At 46.0% G+C, this 18,226-nt stretch overlaps 1 protein-coding gene across 4 annotated transcripts in view; it reads left to right on the top strand.

The window, feature by feature from the left end:
- Window positions 1-11,663: 11,663 nt before the first annotated feature.
- Window positions 11,664-18,226, top strand: part of LOC128341947 (zinc finger protein 420-like) — a 41,356-nt gene continuing 34,793 nt past the window's right edge. For 2 of the 4 annotated variants that reach the window (XM_053288630.1, XM_053288626.1), the window contains exons 1-3: window positions 11,664-11,800; window positions 16,936-17,561; window positions 17,940-18,057. In XM_053288630.1, coding sequence (XP_053144605.1) covers window positions 17,136-17,561; window positions 17,940-18,057 — 544 coding nt within the window. In that variant the 5' untranslated portion in view covers window positions 11,664-11,800; window positions 16,936-17,135. Of the gene's footprint in view, window positions 11,801-15,194; window positions 15,304-16,935; window positions 17,562-17,939; window positions 18,058-18,226 lie in introns of those variants that run through there. The other 2 variants (XM_053288628.1, XM_053288629.1) reach the window with 2 other exon arrangements.

Consider the following 18,226-nt stretch of genomic DNA (forward strand, 5'->3'; position numbering starts at 1 on the left):
GAGATTTTAGGAACACTAGTTACCAAAGATTGAGGTGGTCTGAGGAACTTGCCACACGAGTTGCTAATGTGCTTGGGTCACCAGAGGCGTGTAGTTTGCTGGAAGCAATTATAACAGGATCTATTGGCTCCCAGAGGTGTTCAATGTTAGATCATTTTTCTTCAGTCTTAGCACTGTTGTGCCCAGTTTTTGTCACCTCAGTATATCCAAGTAAAAATTCAAATCACGCCAAGTCCTTTTCTCGTTCCCGGTTTGATCGGGATTGTTGCATTACCAAAAATAACACACTTAAGGCTTTTTTAACTTATAGAACAGCACCCACTTCAGAAAATAGGCAAAGGGCGCTCTCGATGAAATCCGTCTATAAGAGGTTGCTTAGAGAGAATAAGGCACAAGCCGTTAACAAAAACCAGCTTAATTTAATTGAGGCTGCTAAGTCTAACCATCAGTCTAAGTTTTGGAGGCTTGTTTCACCTGCTCTGTCGAAAACACGTACACTTCCAGCTTCTGTGATTCCAGCTCAGGTTTGGGAACAACATTTCCTACAGCTTTATAGTAAGGCTGATAATATGGTTTATAATGCTAAACAACTAATGGAGATACTCTTAGGTGGAACCCAGTCTCCTGTTCAGAGATTGAAAAACTTATTCAGAAATTTAGTAATGGCAAAGCCCCTGGTAGTGATAACATTTCTATTGAGGCTATCAGAGCGAATCTTGATTGGTGGGTCCCCATTTTAGCCTCACTATTTACCTATATAGATACAACTGCTAACATACCCAGTGATTGGGGCCTTGCTATAATAATTCCTCTTTATAAAAACGGTAGGCGTGAGGACCCAGCCAACTATCGTCCCATTAGCTTACTTAATGTTATTAGTAAAATTTACGCGAGGCATCTTTTGATAAAACTTCTAGACTGGATTGAGGCAAATAACATTTTAGCTATCGAGCAGATAGGCTTTCGGGAGGGTCGTTCCACCACGGAACATGCTTTTACCCTTCAATTTCTGGCAGAGAAGTATTCTAGGTTCCCAGGTTCAGCACTTTATGAAGCATTCATTGATCTTAAAGCTGCATTTGATTCAGTTTCTAGAGAGAGACTGTGGTCTAAACTGGAAGCCCTTGGAATAGATAAAAGATTACTCAAACTTATTGTTAGTCTGCATAAGCATACTTGTTTGAAAGTTCGTTATGACCCAACTGGACATTTAACATTGGAAATTCCCACTTTTAGAGGAGTACGTCAGGGCTGTATACTTGCTCCTATTTTGTTCAAAATCTATGTTAATTCTATGGTTAAAATATAAAAATTGGTTGGAACCAAAAACTCCATTATGGATATCCCCGATCAAAGCTTTATCACATAAAGAAGTAAATATGCAGATGTCTAGGGGTACCTATAGAGATCTGTTGCATTTTTATGGAAAAGATTGTAAGTTAAAATCTTCAACTGAATTACAAAATGTGGTCAGAGATTGGTTTCAGTACTATCAGTTAAATGAGATATATAAGAAAGACCTTAAAGTTGGATTTGAAGATCAGATTTTGAATTTTGAGAAGGAATTATGTCAAGATGATGAAAAATTAATTTCCAAAATGTATAAATTATTACTTTTGGAGGAGACAAGAGAGGAATTGGTTAAAACAACTATGATAAAATGGGCTCAAGATGTTGGACATAATATAGAAATGGCAGCATGGGAGAAGTTATGGAAAAGTTATTTAAAATTTACTGCTTGTTATGCTTTGAAGGAAAATTATTACAAAATGATGTATAGATGGTATTTAACGTCCAAAAAACTGGCATTAATGTATAAAAATGTTTCAAACAAATGTTGGAAGTGTGGGCATATTGAAGGTACTTTTTTTCATATGTGGTGGACCTGTGGGAGGGCTAAGGCTTATTGGGACATGATATATAATGAATTGAAGAAGATACTTAAAGTGACATTTCCTAAGAAGCCAGAATCCTTCCTGCTAGGAATAACACAGGGAGCAATTTCTACAAATAATTTAACTTTTTTTATGTATGCTTCTACGGCGGCTAGAATATTATATGCACAGAAATGGAAGACTAATGAACTGCCTTCAAAAGAAGATTGGCTGATAAAAACTTTAGAATATGCAGAAATGGCAAAACTTACAACACTGATCAGAGACCAAAGTTTAGAACGCTTTAAGGAAGACTGGAAACCTTTTTTGGTTTATTTAAAGAATTATTTTCCTACTATGGATCTTACAGCAGGATTTGAAATTTGAAATGCAGGTTAGGCAGATTAATGGTGGTGCAAGGGTTAAATTTGTGTTTTTCTTTTTTAATTAATATTACAATAAGGGTAAAACTTATAGTTGGTATCACGAAAAGAGGTGCGTGGGAAGTCAACTTGTAATTGTGTTTATTATGATTGTTATGGTTATTATTATTGTCAAAAGTTAATAAAAATTTGAAATACAAAATCTATGTTAATTCTGTGGTTACTTGTTTGTCCACCCTCTCTATTCATCCACCAAAGTTAGCCGATAGGCACGTGTCCATATTATTATATGCGGATGACATGGCTATTATGTCGCAGACACCTGTAGGCCTTAAGCATGCCCTAAGACTCTTCTCATCATTTTGTAACCAAGAGTCTATTGAAATAAATTATAGTAAGACTAAAGTCTTAGTGTTCGCCAAGCGAGCTAGGCGTTATAATTGGTCCATACAAGGAAACGAGATTGAGCAGGTTGATTCCTTTAAATATCTAAGAATAAGGTTTCACTCTGTTGGCTCTAGAAATGCCCATTTTAACTCCATCAGACAGTCTGCTCCAATGGTTGTAAATAAGATCAAATCTTATCATTTTACACATGGTGCTGCTTTTATACCTGCGACAGGGAGACTTTATACCGCCAAAGTACTGCCTTTGCTCTTATATGGAGCCCAACTGGGACCTGCAAGTAATTTTGCCCTACTGGAGGCTATCCAGACTAAGTTTATTAGATGCATTTTGCAAGTTCCATGTTGTGCTCCGAATGCTGTCATCAGAAGAGAAGTTGGTCTTCTTAGGTTGGAATCCTTATACTGGTGCTGTATTTTTCGATTTTGGTTAAAATTGAGTTTTGGACAGGCGGGTTTAGCCTCTTTGGCTATGAATGATGGTTTTAATTCGAGCTGGAAACGAGCTGTGTTGAGCAAATTTTCCTTTTTTGGCCTCTCCATAGAGGATTTGCATACTGTAGGAATTGAGCAATCCAGGAAGTTAGTTAAGCAACATGTCCTGGGTATAGAAGTTCATCAAGAAGGTGCATGGCTCAAGCAGGGTTTATACTTAGGGAGTCAAGCTATTAATCTTACACCAGCTAAAAATACTTTGACGTGGTGCTTGTCCCTAAATTTAGACAAGTCCTTACTTTAGCACATTTAAATGTTCTTCCTACAGCAGTATTGGATGGCAGGTTCAAGGGAGTTCCGCTATTTTTACGACTTTGCCCATGTGGCAAAGGGGTTATAGAATCCACCTCGCATGTTATTCTTTATTGTGATTTTTATAGGGAACACCGTTGAAGACTTTTATCTCCTATGTTAAGACAATTTGCCTGGCCGGTCTGATGAATTTTATTTAAATGATCTTTTAACTAATGAGGACACTGATATTACTTCTGTTATGGCCAGGTTTTGTTATATTATTTGTAAATTACGTACTGGTTTATTGTAAATGTTTGCTGGTCAATGACTGAATAAACTTATAACTAACTAACAAACCTTTTACACGAAAGAGTCTCATCTTGACTCAGTCTACATTTCTAGAGGTGAATAACCTTGAAACAGTGGTACATATGCTGGTAACCTCCAGGCTTGACTACTGTAATGCACTCTACATGGGGATACCTTTATACATAGTCTGGAAACTACAACTGGTATAGAATGTGACAGCCAGATTGGTCTCTGGGACAACACGAAGGGACCACATCACACCGGTTTTAAAAGAACTGCACTGGCTGCCTATATTTATTTTTTTAATATTATTTATTATTAAATTTTTATACCGCCCTTCCAAAAGGCTCAGGGCGGCTTACATACAGATGCAATACATTACAGTTGAAATACACAGTGCTGGTTCTTACCTAGAAAGCCCTTAACGGCTTGGGTCCAGGTTGTTTAAGGGAGCGCCTCCTGTGTCACGAACCCTGCTGCCTGTTACGATCTTCTGGAGAGGTCCGGTTATGGTTGCCACAAGCTGGTTTGGTGGCGACATAGTTCTGGGCTTTTTCTGTGGCTGCCCAGGGCTATGGAATATGCTCCCTGCTGAAATAAGAGGAACTCCTTCCCTGTTAGTTTGTTTTCAGGAAGAACCTCAAGACTCTACTGTTTTTATTATTATTATTTCCATTTTATATCCCGCCCAGAGCGGTACACTACATACTTAGGTTTCTTCTCACAACAACCCTGTGAAGTAGATTAGGCTGAGAGAGAAGTGAATGGCCCAGAGTCACCCAGCTAGTATCATGGCTGAATGGGGATCTGAACTCGAGTCTCCCCGGTCCTAGTCCAGCACTCTAACCACTACACCACGCTGGCTTATTAATTATTATTATTATTATTATTCTATTGCTTTGTAGAATCCTTGTTGTATATAATAAAGACTTTGTTAGAAGCCCAATGGAAAGGAGCCTGTGAGCTTATTTCTATTCAAACAATATCCGTGTATTAATGGTGGGTGTTTGTTTCATGCTTGAAGAGACCTTGACCAGGAGAACTCAAACGTTCCTGGCAGTTGCACCTTTTACATGGAAGAGGCTCATCTTGATGCTGTAAAGCCAGTGAGTCAGGTCTGTGAATCTGAGTGTGAGTGTTTTCCAGCCACAGATTGTCCCATTGAAGAACCGACCAGGGCAATTAAAAGCCTTGATTTTTACCCTCCTGGGCACCCCACCAACTGCTCTGGCCAACTCCCCTCCAGGCAGCAGCAGAAGTGTTTTATCTGTTGTATTGTTTTATGCCTGTTTTTATATGTTTTTATACTTTTCGCATGATGTTTTTATTGTGTTTTTATTGTATGTTTTTAACTTTTGTAAACCGCCTTGGGGCTATCTTTTAAAGAAAGGCGGTATAAAAATGCAAAAATAACTAAATAACTAACTAAATAAAATAAGTGGAAAGGCGCAGGGTCCCGGCAGCTGCCTGCTGCTTCCCTGCACCGCTCACAATGTCTCCTGAGCCCCTCTGCTTCTGCTGGGGTCAGGTGTTTCCCGGGCTGGAGAGTGCATATGCGCCCTGATAGAGCCAGGAATCCAAGGCTGCAGGCAGGAATCTCTCTCAGCCCTATGTTGGAGGCTCCAAGCACTCTGTGTGTGTGTGAGAGAGAAGAAGTAGGGGGTGATGCTGAACTGGCAGGGGCGGCGGCTCCCATGGCTGAATGGGGATTTGAACTTGGGACTTCCCTTTCTTGTCCTAGTCCAACAGCCAGTAAAATCATTGAGTCTGTCAACGTTATCCTCAGTTCTCCTATTGTCTGTTAGGCTGTGTGGGTTGGGGTCTTGGAGTTTTTACATTGAATGATCTGTTATTAATAGGACTTTTAAAAGCCGCAATACTCTGATGAGCCAAATGCGCCAACAGAGGAAAGTGGTCATATCACCTCTGGGAAGAAGCCCAGAGGTTTCATCATGGATATTTTTATCCTCACAACAACCCTGTGAGGGCGTTGTGGCTGAGGGAGATTATCGGAGCCCAGTGAGTTTCATGGCTGAATGGGAATTTGAACTTGGGTCTTCCTGGTCATAGTCCAACACTCTCCAATATACTCCAAGGTATTAAATGTCTTCTAGAGGATAATATTACCTATTGGTCACAGAGGAGTTTTTGTATTCTTCAGGAGCTTGGGCCTTTTCATTATAATTCGATTCCATTATCATCTGTTTGCTAGGCAAGTAATATATTGTTCTCCTTTAGTATATGTATAAAACGTACACAGTTTCTCCCCCTCCCCCTCCTCCTGTGGTCTGTTATTGTTGGGTGACCTTTTTTTCTAAGGCTGCTTTATTTTGGGGAGTGGGTGTTTCCCCCTCCCATTGGTCTCCCATCCGAGGGATTGATTGAGTGCACCCCTGCCCAACTTTAGGAAATATTCTGAGATCCTTCTTCCTGCCCCTGACCTCCCTTATACCTGATTATGATGTGTTAGAATTTGTTGCTTCAAATTCCATGGCTTCCCTGGTATTGTATCAGCTTGAACAGTCTGCAAATTGTGCATCCCTGCATGCTGTCTGGCACTTGAGGGTTACATCCAATCCATCTACTGTGCAACACTGGTGGTGACCAAGGATCACCAGTTGGGGCAGCAGAAATGGTTCCACCACGGGATCCATGAAGTGTCGCTGAGCATGTGGTTTCAGCACCAGCACCCAGCCTTGGAATTTATGAAGCAAGAATCCATGAGGGTGCTCTTGAGCATGTGCAGAGAGCACCTGCAGACAATACTTTCTGCACATCAGAGTTGGGAGAAGGGAAATAGATGAATAGGATGGGATTGTGTCAAGTTACTGGTTGGAATGTTTCTGCTAGTGTGTATCTGCTTAAGGAGATTGGTTTGTGCTATTTGTGCCCTCAAGAATCCACATGTTTAAGTTGTAGCAGGAGGCAGGGGGCTCCAAAGGCCTTTATGTGAGGTTGCTTAACTTGTGAGTGGAGGAGCCTCCAGTTGCAGGGGGTGGGGCAGCCTCCAAAGGCCTTTAGGTTCAGGCTCCAATATTACCTAGGTGCTCCCCTGTTCCTATGCTCCCACAGGGGCTTCTCTTCCCTTCCAATTGTATGTTCCTTCTCTCTCTCTCTTCCCCCCATCTCCCTTTTGCCTCCGATGCTGTCCGACAATGTGTTTTCTCTGTCTCTCTCTCTCTCCCTCCCCCGTTCCTTCCCCATCTCCTTTTTGCCTACTCTGGAAAGAGCAAGAGTAGCTACAGGGGGTTAGCAAGCTTTTCTAAACAGAACAACATCTAGCCTTTCCTCCCTTTTAAATTAACTAACAGGAGGAGGGGAGATTTTAAGGGGCTGGTTTCTTTTTAAGGGATAAGTCCTAGTCTGTGTGTGTGTGATTTGCCAGGGCTAGCATAGACTGTGTGTGTGTGATTTGCCAGTGCTAGCAAATTCCTGTGTTTTATTTTGTCTCTGCCTGGAGGGGATGAACATAAGAACAGCCCTGCTGGATCAGGCGCAAGGCCCATCTTGTCCAACATCCTGATTCGCACAGTGGCCCACCAGATGCCTCTGGAAGTCGCTGGAAGGAGGTGAGGGCATGCCCTCTCTCCTGCTGTGACTACCCTGCAACTGGTACTCAGAGGCATCCTGCCTTTGAGGCTGGAGGTGGTCCACAGCCCTCCGACTAGTAGCCATTGATAGACCTCTCTACCATGAAGTTATCCAAACCCTTCTTAAAGCCATCCAGGTTGTTAGCTGTCACCACGTCTTGTGGCAGAGAATTCCACAAGTGGATTATGCATTCTGTGAAAAAGTATTTCTGTTTGTTGGTGCTAAATTTCGTGGCAATCAATTTCATGGGATGACCCCTGGTTCTAGCAATAGCAATAGCAATAGCACTTACATTTATATACCGCTTTATAGCCGGAGCTCTCTAAGCGGTTTACAATGATTTAGCATATTGCCCCCAACATTCTGGGTACTCAGTGTTCTGTGTTCTAGTGTTCTGTTAGAGGGAAAAGAATAGAGTCTGCTAGAACTGGGGGAGGCCCCACATTTCTTTAACCCACATCCTGTGTCTCAGTTGGAAGCCTACTCTCTACATAAGAGGTGAAGGTCCGAGTGCATAGTCAGAGCATAGTGAACAGAACATAGCCAACTGGGATAGCAAACAGGATGTTGGAGTTTTGCAGGAGTTTCATGGGTGTGTGCTCAGTGCAAGGAGCTCCTGGCTTGCAGAGAAGAAGTTTGTTCCCTCAAGACCAAGCTGGCGGATCTGGAGAAGCTCAGAGATACAGAAAGGCATGTGGATGAGACCTTCAAGGATGTGGTAGTGGCATCCCACTCCAGGGCTGATAGGTCCACTGCTATCGGGGACAATGAAGGTCTTGGGCAAGGAGAACATCAGACTGAGGAGGGGAGAACTTCTTTGGAAGGGTACACTTCCGTGGATGATGAGCCCATATCCTCTCGCACAGGGGATACTCCTCCAGGGGGTGGGAGCCTCCTTGTAGTGGGTGATTCAATCATTAGAGGTATAGAGAGATGGGTTTGTGACCCGCGTGTTGACCGCACGGTGACTTGCCTGCCTGGTGCAAAGGTTGCAGACATCATGCAGTGTCTAGATAGGCTCTTAGGCAGTACTGAGGAGGAGACAGCTGTTGAGGTGAACGTCAGCACCAAAGATGTGGGGAAATGTAGTCGGGAGTTCCTAGAAGTCAAATTTAGGCTAATAGGTAGCATATTGAAGTCCATGGCCCGCAAGGCAGCATTCTCAGAAATGCTACCTGTTCCACACGCAGGTACAGTGAGACAGGCAGAGCTGAGGGGTTTCAATGCGTGGATGAGACGATGGTGCCGGGATGAGGGGTTTAGATTTGTTATGCACTGGGATACATTTTGGGGCAAACAAGGCCTGTACAAAAGGGACGAGCTGCACTTGGACCAAGATGGAACCAGACTGCTGGCACTTAAATTTAAAAAGGTTGCAGAGCAGACACCTGGGGAATAGCCAACAGGAGCTGGGCAGTATCTGGTTTGGCAAATGCCATCCCTTAAAGTGTCAGGGTGCAGAAGATTCAGATAAAAAGAAGGGGACAGAGCAGAACCACATACAGAGCAGACAGAAGGCTGTGCCAGCTGGTGAAAGAGTCCAAAGAAAGATAGCAGACACCAGGAGAGAGATTCAGCAAATAGGTGCCTATAGGCTAATGCCAGAAGCCTCCGAGCCATGATGGGTGAGCTGGAGTGCTTGGTTGCTAACACAGAAATAGATATAGTGAGCATAACAGAAACAGAAACATGGTGGGACAGTCAGAACCAGTGGGACATTGTTATCCCTGGATATAAACTCTATAGAAAGGACAGGGAGGGGTGCCTTGGAGGTGGAGTAGCATTGTATGTTAAAGAAGTCAAAGAATCTAACAAGCTAGAAAACCTAGGTGGACTGGAGTCCTCCACAGAAACCCTGTGGGTGACAATACAAGGTCTGAAAGGGAACGTGCTACTGGGGACGTGCTAGCACCCTCCGGATCAAAACGCTGACAGGGAGTTGTAGCAGGAAATCAAGGAGGCGTCAAGGAGAGGCAGAGCTGTAATAATGGGTGACTTCAATTACCCACACAGAGACTGGGTAAATTCACAGTCAGGTAATGACAGAGGTCAAATTTATAGATACACTGAATGACTGTGCCCTACAATACTTGGTCTTGGAACCAACCAGAGAGATGATGACCTTGGACTTAATCCTGAGTGGCACCCAGGATCTGGTGCGGGATGACAGTCTCATTGACCCTTTAGGGAACGGTGATCATAGTGCAATCAAGTTCAGCTTACATGTGGTGAGAGTATCAGCAAAGAAGTCTAACAAAGGCACTTTGAATTTCAGAAGAGGAAACTTCTCCAAAATGAGGAGCATGGTGAAAACTGAAAGGGAAAATCAGGAGAGTCACTTCGCTCCCGAACGCATGGAGTTTACTCAAAACCACAATACTAGAAGCCCAGTTAGATTGTATACCCAAAAGGAAGAAAAGTACCACTAAGTCCAGAAGGATGCCAGCATGGCTAACAGGTACCGTCAAGGAAGCCATAAAAGGGAAGAAGACTTCCTTCTGAAATTGAAAGGCTGGCCCAAATGAGGAAAACAGAAAGGAACACAAACTCTGGCAAAAGAAATGCCAGGTGACAATAAGGGAGGCAAAAAGAGAGTTTGAGGAACATTTAGCTCAAAGCATCAAGGGGAATAAGAAAAACTTCTTTAAATACATAAGATGCAAGAAAACTGCCAGGGAGGCAGTTGGACCCTTGGATAATGAAGGAGTGAAAGAAAAATTTATTAAGGAAATTGGCTCAGTCATTGCAGCCCACATACACTTATTTGGCTTTTCATTTTATGATGTTTGGACTGATTGCTGAATGTACATTTCTGACTTTTTATAGGGGTTATTAGAGGCACATTTATATTGAGACAAATAGGCTAAGTCTGTGTGTTTCATCTGTAGTGGCATATAATAATGCACATGTGTGCACACTGCTTTGATATTGCCTCCCAGAACAAAACCCATTCCATTCATGGCTGAAAAAAATGAAGAGGGCACACTGGATGGGGATGAACGTGCTGGCTGTGGCTCAGGGGCGTAACAAGGCTGGAGTAGTGGGCCCAGAGGCAAAATTTTAAAATGGGCCCCTCGCTGATACACACACACACACACACACACTTCACATGTGACTTGCCTCTGTGGGGCCCCTCGAGGCGTGGGGGCCCCCTGGTCTCCGCCTCCCCTTGCCTAATAGTAGTTATGCCCCTGCTGTGGCTGATTTTTGGAGAAGGGGAATCAGAGCAGTTAAAGATATGATGTGAAATGTTTCAGTTCAAAAGGATGTGGATATTTTATATGCCCCTTTTGATATTAAGAACACTGAATGTTGTTGGTATATTTTTAATGTGATGCATTGCTCATATTACTATTCATTTTAAATGAACAAATGAAAAATATTGTGTGTGTTTTTTTAAATCCTGCCATACTACAGCCCTGACAAAAATGGTTAAGCTTGGAACAGCAGCTTCCTTTGGACGCCACAGAAGGGGAGGAGAGAGGTGGTCTTGTGGTAGCAAGCATGAATTGCCCCCTTGTATTAGCAATAGCACTTACATTTATATACCGCTCTATAGCCGGAGCTCTCTAAGCAGTTTACAATGATTTAGCATATTGCCCCCCAACATTCTCGGTACTCATTTTACCGACCTCAGAAGGATGGAAGGCTGAGTCAACCTTGAGCCCCTTGGTCAGGATCAGTATTCCACAAAGTTGATAGTGTTGTATTAATGGGTTCTGCTGTTGTTTGCACCTGGCAACTGTAGTCTCCTGTCCTCTGTTACTCTGCCACAGGCTATTGCACGGGCCCTTAATGTTCTTTTGCAGCACTCATGGGGCCAAGAGAAGGAGAGGGAGGCAGTGAAGGGGCCCATTTTAAAATCTCATCTCCAGGCACACTCCAACCTTGGTAGCCCCTGGGGGGGGGGGTGGCTCCCAAGGCCTTGAGGTCCAGGCTCCCCATTGATCTCGGGGCCCCACTGCGGACGGGCTTCTCCCTCCTGCAGTTGGACCAGGCGTGGCTCTGTCTCCAAAGTGCTGATGAGGCGGGAAGGTCAGAAAGCAACCCGGGTTGGTCCTGGCTGGAGACTCCTCCTTCCCTCCCGCCTCCTCCTCCATCTCGCCTGCCCTCCCTCCAGCAAGGGAAAAGCGGGAGCAGATGCTGCTGCTGCTGCTGCTGCTGCTGCTGCTCTGACGCCCGAACCGCCAAGGCTCCCCGCCCAGGAGGAGGAGGAGGAGGGGCGTGGCAGGGAGCGACCTTATGCAGCCGGGGCCATCCAAGGAACCCCCCGCCCCGGGACTCTCACGCTCTCGACTCCACCCCCTCTTCTCTCCCCTGCCTGAGTGAGCTAGATTCCCCTTCAGTGGCCCCTCCCCTCTGCCTGGAGGACCGCTGGGCAAAGGAAGAGAGTTGCGCGTCCTAGAGAGCCCGCTGAGAAGGAAGGCTGGCCCTGCAAGGAGAAACTTCCCGTCCCGTCTGGCTTTTCTCGCCAGCAGCACCAGCAGCAGCTTCTTGGGAGAAGAATCCGGTGAGTGCCAAGAAGGGAAGGGAGGACCCGGGGTGCAAGGGAGCCCCCCCTCCCTCTCAGGGGACCCGACAGGCAAGGCCGTGACAGGCAGGCAGAGGAGGAGGAGAGGGAGGAGAAGGGCCACCCAGTGGGAGAGGCTGCCGCTCAGGGACAGCAGTCTGGCAGGGCTCCCTCCTGCTTCAGTCCCTGGTTGGCAGCCTCTCCATGACGACTGATCGGCAGCTGGACCCAGAGTGTGGCTCCGTAGAAGGAGCTCTCTAGCCCGGCTTCCCTCTGGGCAGAGGCGTATCTAGGGAAAATAGCGCCTAGGGCAAGCACTGAAATTGCGCCCCCTCCCCAAACATCTGGCACCCATCTTTCAGATAACTTTACCATAATATCTGCTCAAAAATACAAGTTAAGCTCGTTAATGGACAAATCTTTTCAACTACAAATTATGGCACTGCCTACCTTTATAGCATTTAAAGTGTAGGTACAAAGATGCAACACAATTTTACACTAGTTCTTGAAGTGATCTGTCTTGACCATTCTTCAAGCAATAGCCATTAAAGAATTGAGTATTTCCTGACGATTCATTACCAGGTGGGAGGAGCTGGTGACCTCAGACTATTAAACCTAGAAATATTCATCTTTAGGAACTACCTTGTTCCGAGGTAATTACTCTTAATACAAATAGCACAGAGAAATATGGATTTGTTTGAATGATTATTAGAGAATGAGTTAGAAGTGAATTGATGCCAGTATTTTAGTACATCTGATTGCTATAATTATTACTTAAATTCCCTTCTTGCTATATTTATATGCTATATATTGACTTTATGTAGCATTTTACATTACAGCTGCTATGAATCCCCCCCCCCCCGTCACATAGTGGCATGTACTTTAGTGGTGCTATTGGCTTTAGCATTAAATGGGCTTCATATATCATTACAAACACTCTATAAAGATAGTGGACACCCTCCACAGCAATGGACATTGTCTGCACTAAAAGAATGCTAAGTGTATTGCTGTACATGTGTTGAAGGTATCTCAAAATTAAACAATGCGGTGTACCTTACATAACAGGGATGTGCATGGTCCGGACTATTCCGGACCAGCACCGAGGGGTGTGTGTCTCCCTTTAAGGGTGGGGGGGGGTAGAACTTACCCCTCCCGCCACTTTTCTCCCTCCGGCGCTGCAGTTTAAAGTGAAGATTTTGGGGTGGCAGCCTGGCAGTCTTCCTCTGAGTAGCACGCATGCGCACACGGTGGCGCGTGTGCGCCTGTCGCCACCGTGCGCGCGCACCGCCTACATCACACGCAGCACACGTGTGACGTAGGTGCCGCACACGGCGGCGACAGGCGCGTGCATGACACCGCACGTGCATGCGTACTACTCAGAGGAAGACTGCCAGGCGACGACGGGGGCAGGGGCGGCAGCAAAGAACGCTGCCACTCCAAAATCTTCACTTTAAACTGCAGCGCCGGAGGGGGAAAAGCGGCGGGAGGGGTAAGTTCTACCCCCCCGCCCTTAAAGGGAGACCCCCCCTCGGTGCCAGACTGCCGGTCCGGTCCAAATCCGAACCAGTCTGGAGGCCTCCAACATGGCCTCCGGACTGGTTAGTGCCCCAGAGACCTGGCAGGCAGCTTCAGCGCCGGTGGGGGAAAGCGGCGGGAGGGGTAAGTTTTGCCCTTAAAGGGAGACCCCCCCTCGGTGCTTGTCCGGACCATGCACATCCCTGTTATATAAGTTTCATGACTGCTTACCTAATTGGGTTATAGAGGAATACTGGGATGTTATAATTGCAAACAAACCAATTATGTTATGGTATCAGCACTTCTATATTTAAGCTGAGTAACTATTAAGGAAGGCAATGTGTTACATGGAAGTCCTTGAGATATTCAATATGTGTTGCTCTTGAATGATTCCCCCCACCCTGCAAGTCATATAGAGTGCATTTCCAGCACAATAATGTTTTTCTGCATTGCAATACTGAATCCATATTGTAATTGTCATTTATTACAGACCAAGACCAGAAAGACTAAATCTATATAATGCCATGCTCTCTTAAAATGTACTGCCCCTGCCCCTTTTGAATAGAGAACTTATCCCCACATTCATTAGCTCTCAACCTTCTAAGATCAAATCACAGTCCAAAACAGCAATGCATTAAAGCTGCTCAGAATTCTTTTTTTAAAATTGGTTTCAGAATTTCTTATCACTGCATAAATATAAACTGAGTTCATTACTTCATGATCAGTATTTGCCTGTTCTGTCAGAATAGAGCACACTGCACTCCCTGTACTATTCAACATTACAGTATAAATTCATAAATAAAAAACAACCATTAAAGGTGGACCACTAATATTCTGGGGAGCTCTAAAAACATGAAAGCAGTCACCACTCATCAGCAAGTCCCCTGGGAAGAATCCAGGGAGTGTCCCTGGAAACACTTGGTAAAGCTTGGCGGCGGGAAAGGGGGCGTTTTCCCTGTGGGGAGGGGGAGTCACAGGTGCCAGTGTGTTGGGGTGTGTGGGGGAGGAGATGGGATTCCTTTGCCTGCCTTAGGCTGGTGGGGGGAGGGCTTGCCTTGGGCTCGAGAAGAGCCGAAGAAGAGAAGGCTGCTGCTGGGGAGGAAGCGCGTCTTTGAGGGAGGGAGACCTGGCATATTCCGGGCTGCTCAACAAAAGTAGTGTGCCCGAGAGTGAGGGGGAGCCGGCGGCCCTGCGTCTCCTCCTCCTCCACCCCGCCCATTGGAGTTAGGCCCTGGAGAGGGGGCGCAATGCAAGCCGCGGCGCCTCCGGCTCCCTCGCTCTCGGGCACACATGACTCGAGGCGAGGGAAGCTTCTCGCTGGCTGCTGCACTGGCCCGCCCGGTATCAGCCAGGCTTCCCCCCCTCCCGGTGGGGCAGGGCAGTCAGTGGCATTTTTGCGCCCTCCCTCAAGTGGCGCCTAGGGCACGTGCCCTGCCTGCCCCACCCTGATTGCGAGTCTGCCTCTGGGATCATGTCAGAGAGATCTTTCTCATGGCGGCAAGAAGAGCTCTGCTTTGCCTGCCGAAAGCTCAGTGGTAAACATTGATTGATTGAGTGCCATCAGGTCCGTGTCCTCTCTTAGCGACCACATCGATAGATTCTCTGCTGCTGGTCATCATTATGGACTTCTCAAGGGAGCTGGGTCTTCGCATATTTTGAGCCTGGTCATTTGTGCCTCGAGTGAAAATTCTGGATTGATTTGTTCTAGGATCCATCTGTTTGTTTTCCTGGCTGGTCTCCTCAAAAATCTTCTCCAGCAGCAAAGTCCAAGAACATCAATACGTTTTCTATCTTGCTTTTTCAAAGTCCAGCTTTGGCATCCATAGAGTGTCACTGGGAAAACCATGCTCTGAATGATTCTAATCTTTGTAGGTACTGACATGTCAAGGCATCTAGGGATCCTTTCCAAGGCCTTCATTACAACCAGTGGTCAACAGAGTAGAGGTTAACATAGTCTTGAGGCTGAAGGGTATAACCTTGGAATTCTGGTGAGTGGGCTTGGCTGTCCCCCTATTGGGCACTGAGATATGAGGAGTGGTGGTAATTGGTGCTGAGAAATCATGTAGACCAGGGTTTCACAACGTGTGGGCCCCCAGATGTAATTGGACCAACTCCCATAATTCCCAACCAAAGGCCACTGGGACTGGGGATTATGGGAATTGAAGTCCAATAGCATCTGGGGACCCACACGTTGAGAAACCCTGGTGTAGACAATACTGAGCTCAATCGATCAAGGGTCAGATTCAGCAGAATGCATCTTCCGATGTTCCTAACGTTTCCTTTAGCAACCCTAGCAGAGAAGAAGCTTAGCCTAGCCCTGAACCTGGGAGGTATTAGCCCGGAATTCTGGTGGGTGGGCTAGCTCTTCCCCCAGGGGAGGGGCCGTGGCAGGCAGTGATGTCATGCATCCCCCCTCCTAGCTGTAGCAATTCAAGCTTCCGATGTCTCCAATGACCCCTGGAGGAGCCCCACCAGAGAAGATTGAGCTGGATGCACCGAGGATCTGAAAGAGTAGAGGTTAACCTAGTCTTGAGGCTGAAAGGTCTTACCCTGGAATTGTGGTGGGTGAGCTGAGCTGTCCCCCTATTGGGCACTGGAAAATATGAGGGGTGGTGGCAATTGGTGCTGAGAAGTAGTGATTCAAAGGTCTGCAATGTACTGACCTTAGAAAGACTTCCATTACCCCTGACCACCACTAGGAATCCATACTGCTGGGCGTGATGGACCAGTCATCTCACTCGGGATAAGACACAGTTTGAAATCCATAAATAGGGGAATCCTGCGTCCCAGCACGCATGAATAAGGGGATTGCACAGAAAGGCTCTTGATTTTAAAACGGTGGAGAACAATGGACACTTGAGTATTCCAGACTGGAGGACCCATCCTGCGGCAGTTTCATTGGTTACTGGTCCACTTCTGGGCTCAATCCAAGGTGCTGGTCTTGACCTTTAAAGCTCTACACAACTTGGGGCAGGGGTGCCTGTCAGACCGGGTTCGCCCCTATGAATCTGCCAGGGCCCTCTGTTCATTCTCTCAGGCCCGGCTCATGGCCCCAACACTAACAGAGATCTGATTGGCGGGTACTAGAGACGGGGCCTTTTCAGTTGTGGCCCCTTGGCGTTGGAACGCCCTCCCTGAAGAACTTCGCCATGCTCCCTCCCTCAGTGTTTTTAAAAACAACAACTAAAGACACACATTTTAAGGAGGCTTTTTAATGCTCCATCTTTGGTTCTATCTGGTATGTTCATTAGTACTTATACTTTTCCGTTTTTAGCTTTTAAAATAGCTTTTAATTTGAATCTGAATACTGCTTGTGGTTTTTAACCTGACCCTTAACTTCTTTACTCAGTTTGGTTAGTTTTATTATTTTGATTGTATAGTCTATCTATTATTGTTATAAGCTGCCCTGAGCAGTAGTATACTGGAGGGGCGAGGTATAGGTATCTTAAATAAATAAATAAATACATACATATCTCCATGTGTGGCTCAGTTGTATGAACCAAACCCTAAAAACTTAGAAATTAGTAGGGACTGTTCCTGAATATGAGTTAGATGAAACGGTGTAGGTCTTTGATGCTGTCTGATTCTTCATGTTTTTTTCTTCTTCTACACTTTCTCAGGGAGAACCTGGGGTATGAATGTGAACTATATGCTTGTCTGGGAATGACAATTACTTTCTGAAGCACCAGCAAACTTGCCTTGGCCTTGTGTGACTAAGAGGTGGATTTATCACATTCTTCTTGAACTGGGCAGCAAAGTAGCATTAGAGGAAGAAGAGCTTTTGGATGTGATGGGAGCTTAAGCTGAGCTTAGTGAGACCATGGATGTGCCAAGCCCAGCGAACAGTGCATCAGGGAAGGGAACAGAAAAAGGCCCTCCAGCTACCCAGTCTGGCAATGATAATGGATTCTGGGGGGAAACTGTGCAGAAGATCTTGGGAGGAGACACATCGAGCTCAGATGTCCAGGTCAGGAAATTCAGAGAGTTCGTCTACCAGGAAGTTGAAGGGCCCCGAGAGGTTTGCAGCCGACTCCACCACCTTTGCCAGCAGTGGCTGCAGCCAGAGAGACACACAAAAGCTCAGATTCTGGACCTGGTGATCCTGGAGCAGTTCCTGACCATCCTGCCCCCAGAGATGGAGAGCTGGGTGAGGGAATGCAGAGCGGAGACCAGTTCGCAGGCGGTGGCCCTGGCAGAAGGTTTCCTCCTGAGCCAGGCAGAGGAGAAGAAGCAGGAAGAGCAGCAGGTGAGAGAGCATTTCATCCTGATAGTTTCAAGGGGCTGGAAGTGTGTGGGACGCTGTCCTTATGAGTTCTGTCACTTGCTTAGTTTTATGCAGAAATCATCTGAACTCTGATCTCCCCAGGCTTATGGTTCAGTTATATGGGATTATGGGAGGGAAGGCCGCTGGGGATTATGGGAGTTGAAGTCCAATAAAATCTGAGGACTCAACGTTGAGAATCCCTCTAGAGGACCTTCTGGGCTGTGAGGGTTGGACTAGGAGAGGTGGTTCCCAGGGATGCCTCTTCTTTGAAATGGCTTCCCAGAGGGTTCTGGAACTGGAGCTGAGGCATGGAAATGCCTTTTCAAAAATGCCCCCCACAGCCGCCTTTTCCTGTTCCAGACAGATGGGATGTTAACCCAAGCAGCCCCTGAGCTCCAAGTTTCCAAGAGGGTGACCTGTCAGAAGCTGCTGTTCAGAGGGATTGTGCAGAGGAGAGACGGAGGCCCCATTGTGCTGGGTAAGGATAAAGGTAGAGTGTGCTGTCGAATCAGTGTCAACTCCTGACAGCCCTGTGGTTGTCTTTGGTAGAATACAGGAGGGATTAACCATGGACTCCTGTCGCGCAGTACAAGATGATGTCTTTCAGCATCTTCCTATCTCGCTGCTGCCTGATAGATAGAGGTGTT

Source organism: Hemicordylus capensis, chromosome 2 (genome assembly GCF_027244095.1).
Source record: "Hemicordylus capensis ecotype Gifberg chromosome 2, rHemCap1.1.pri, whole genome shotgun sequence".
Lineage (NCBI taxonomy): Eukaryota > Metazoa > Chordata > Lepidosauria > Squamata > Cordylidae > Hemicordylus > Hemicordylus capensis.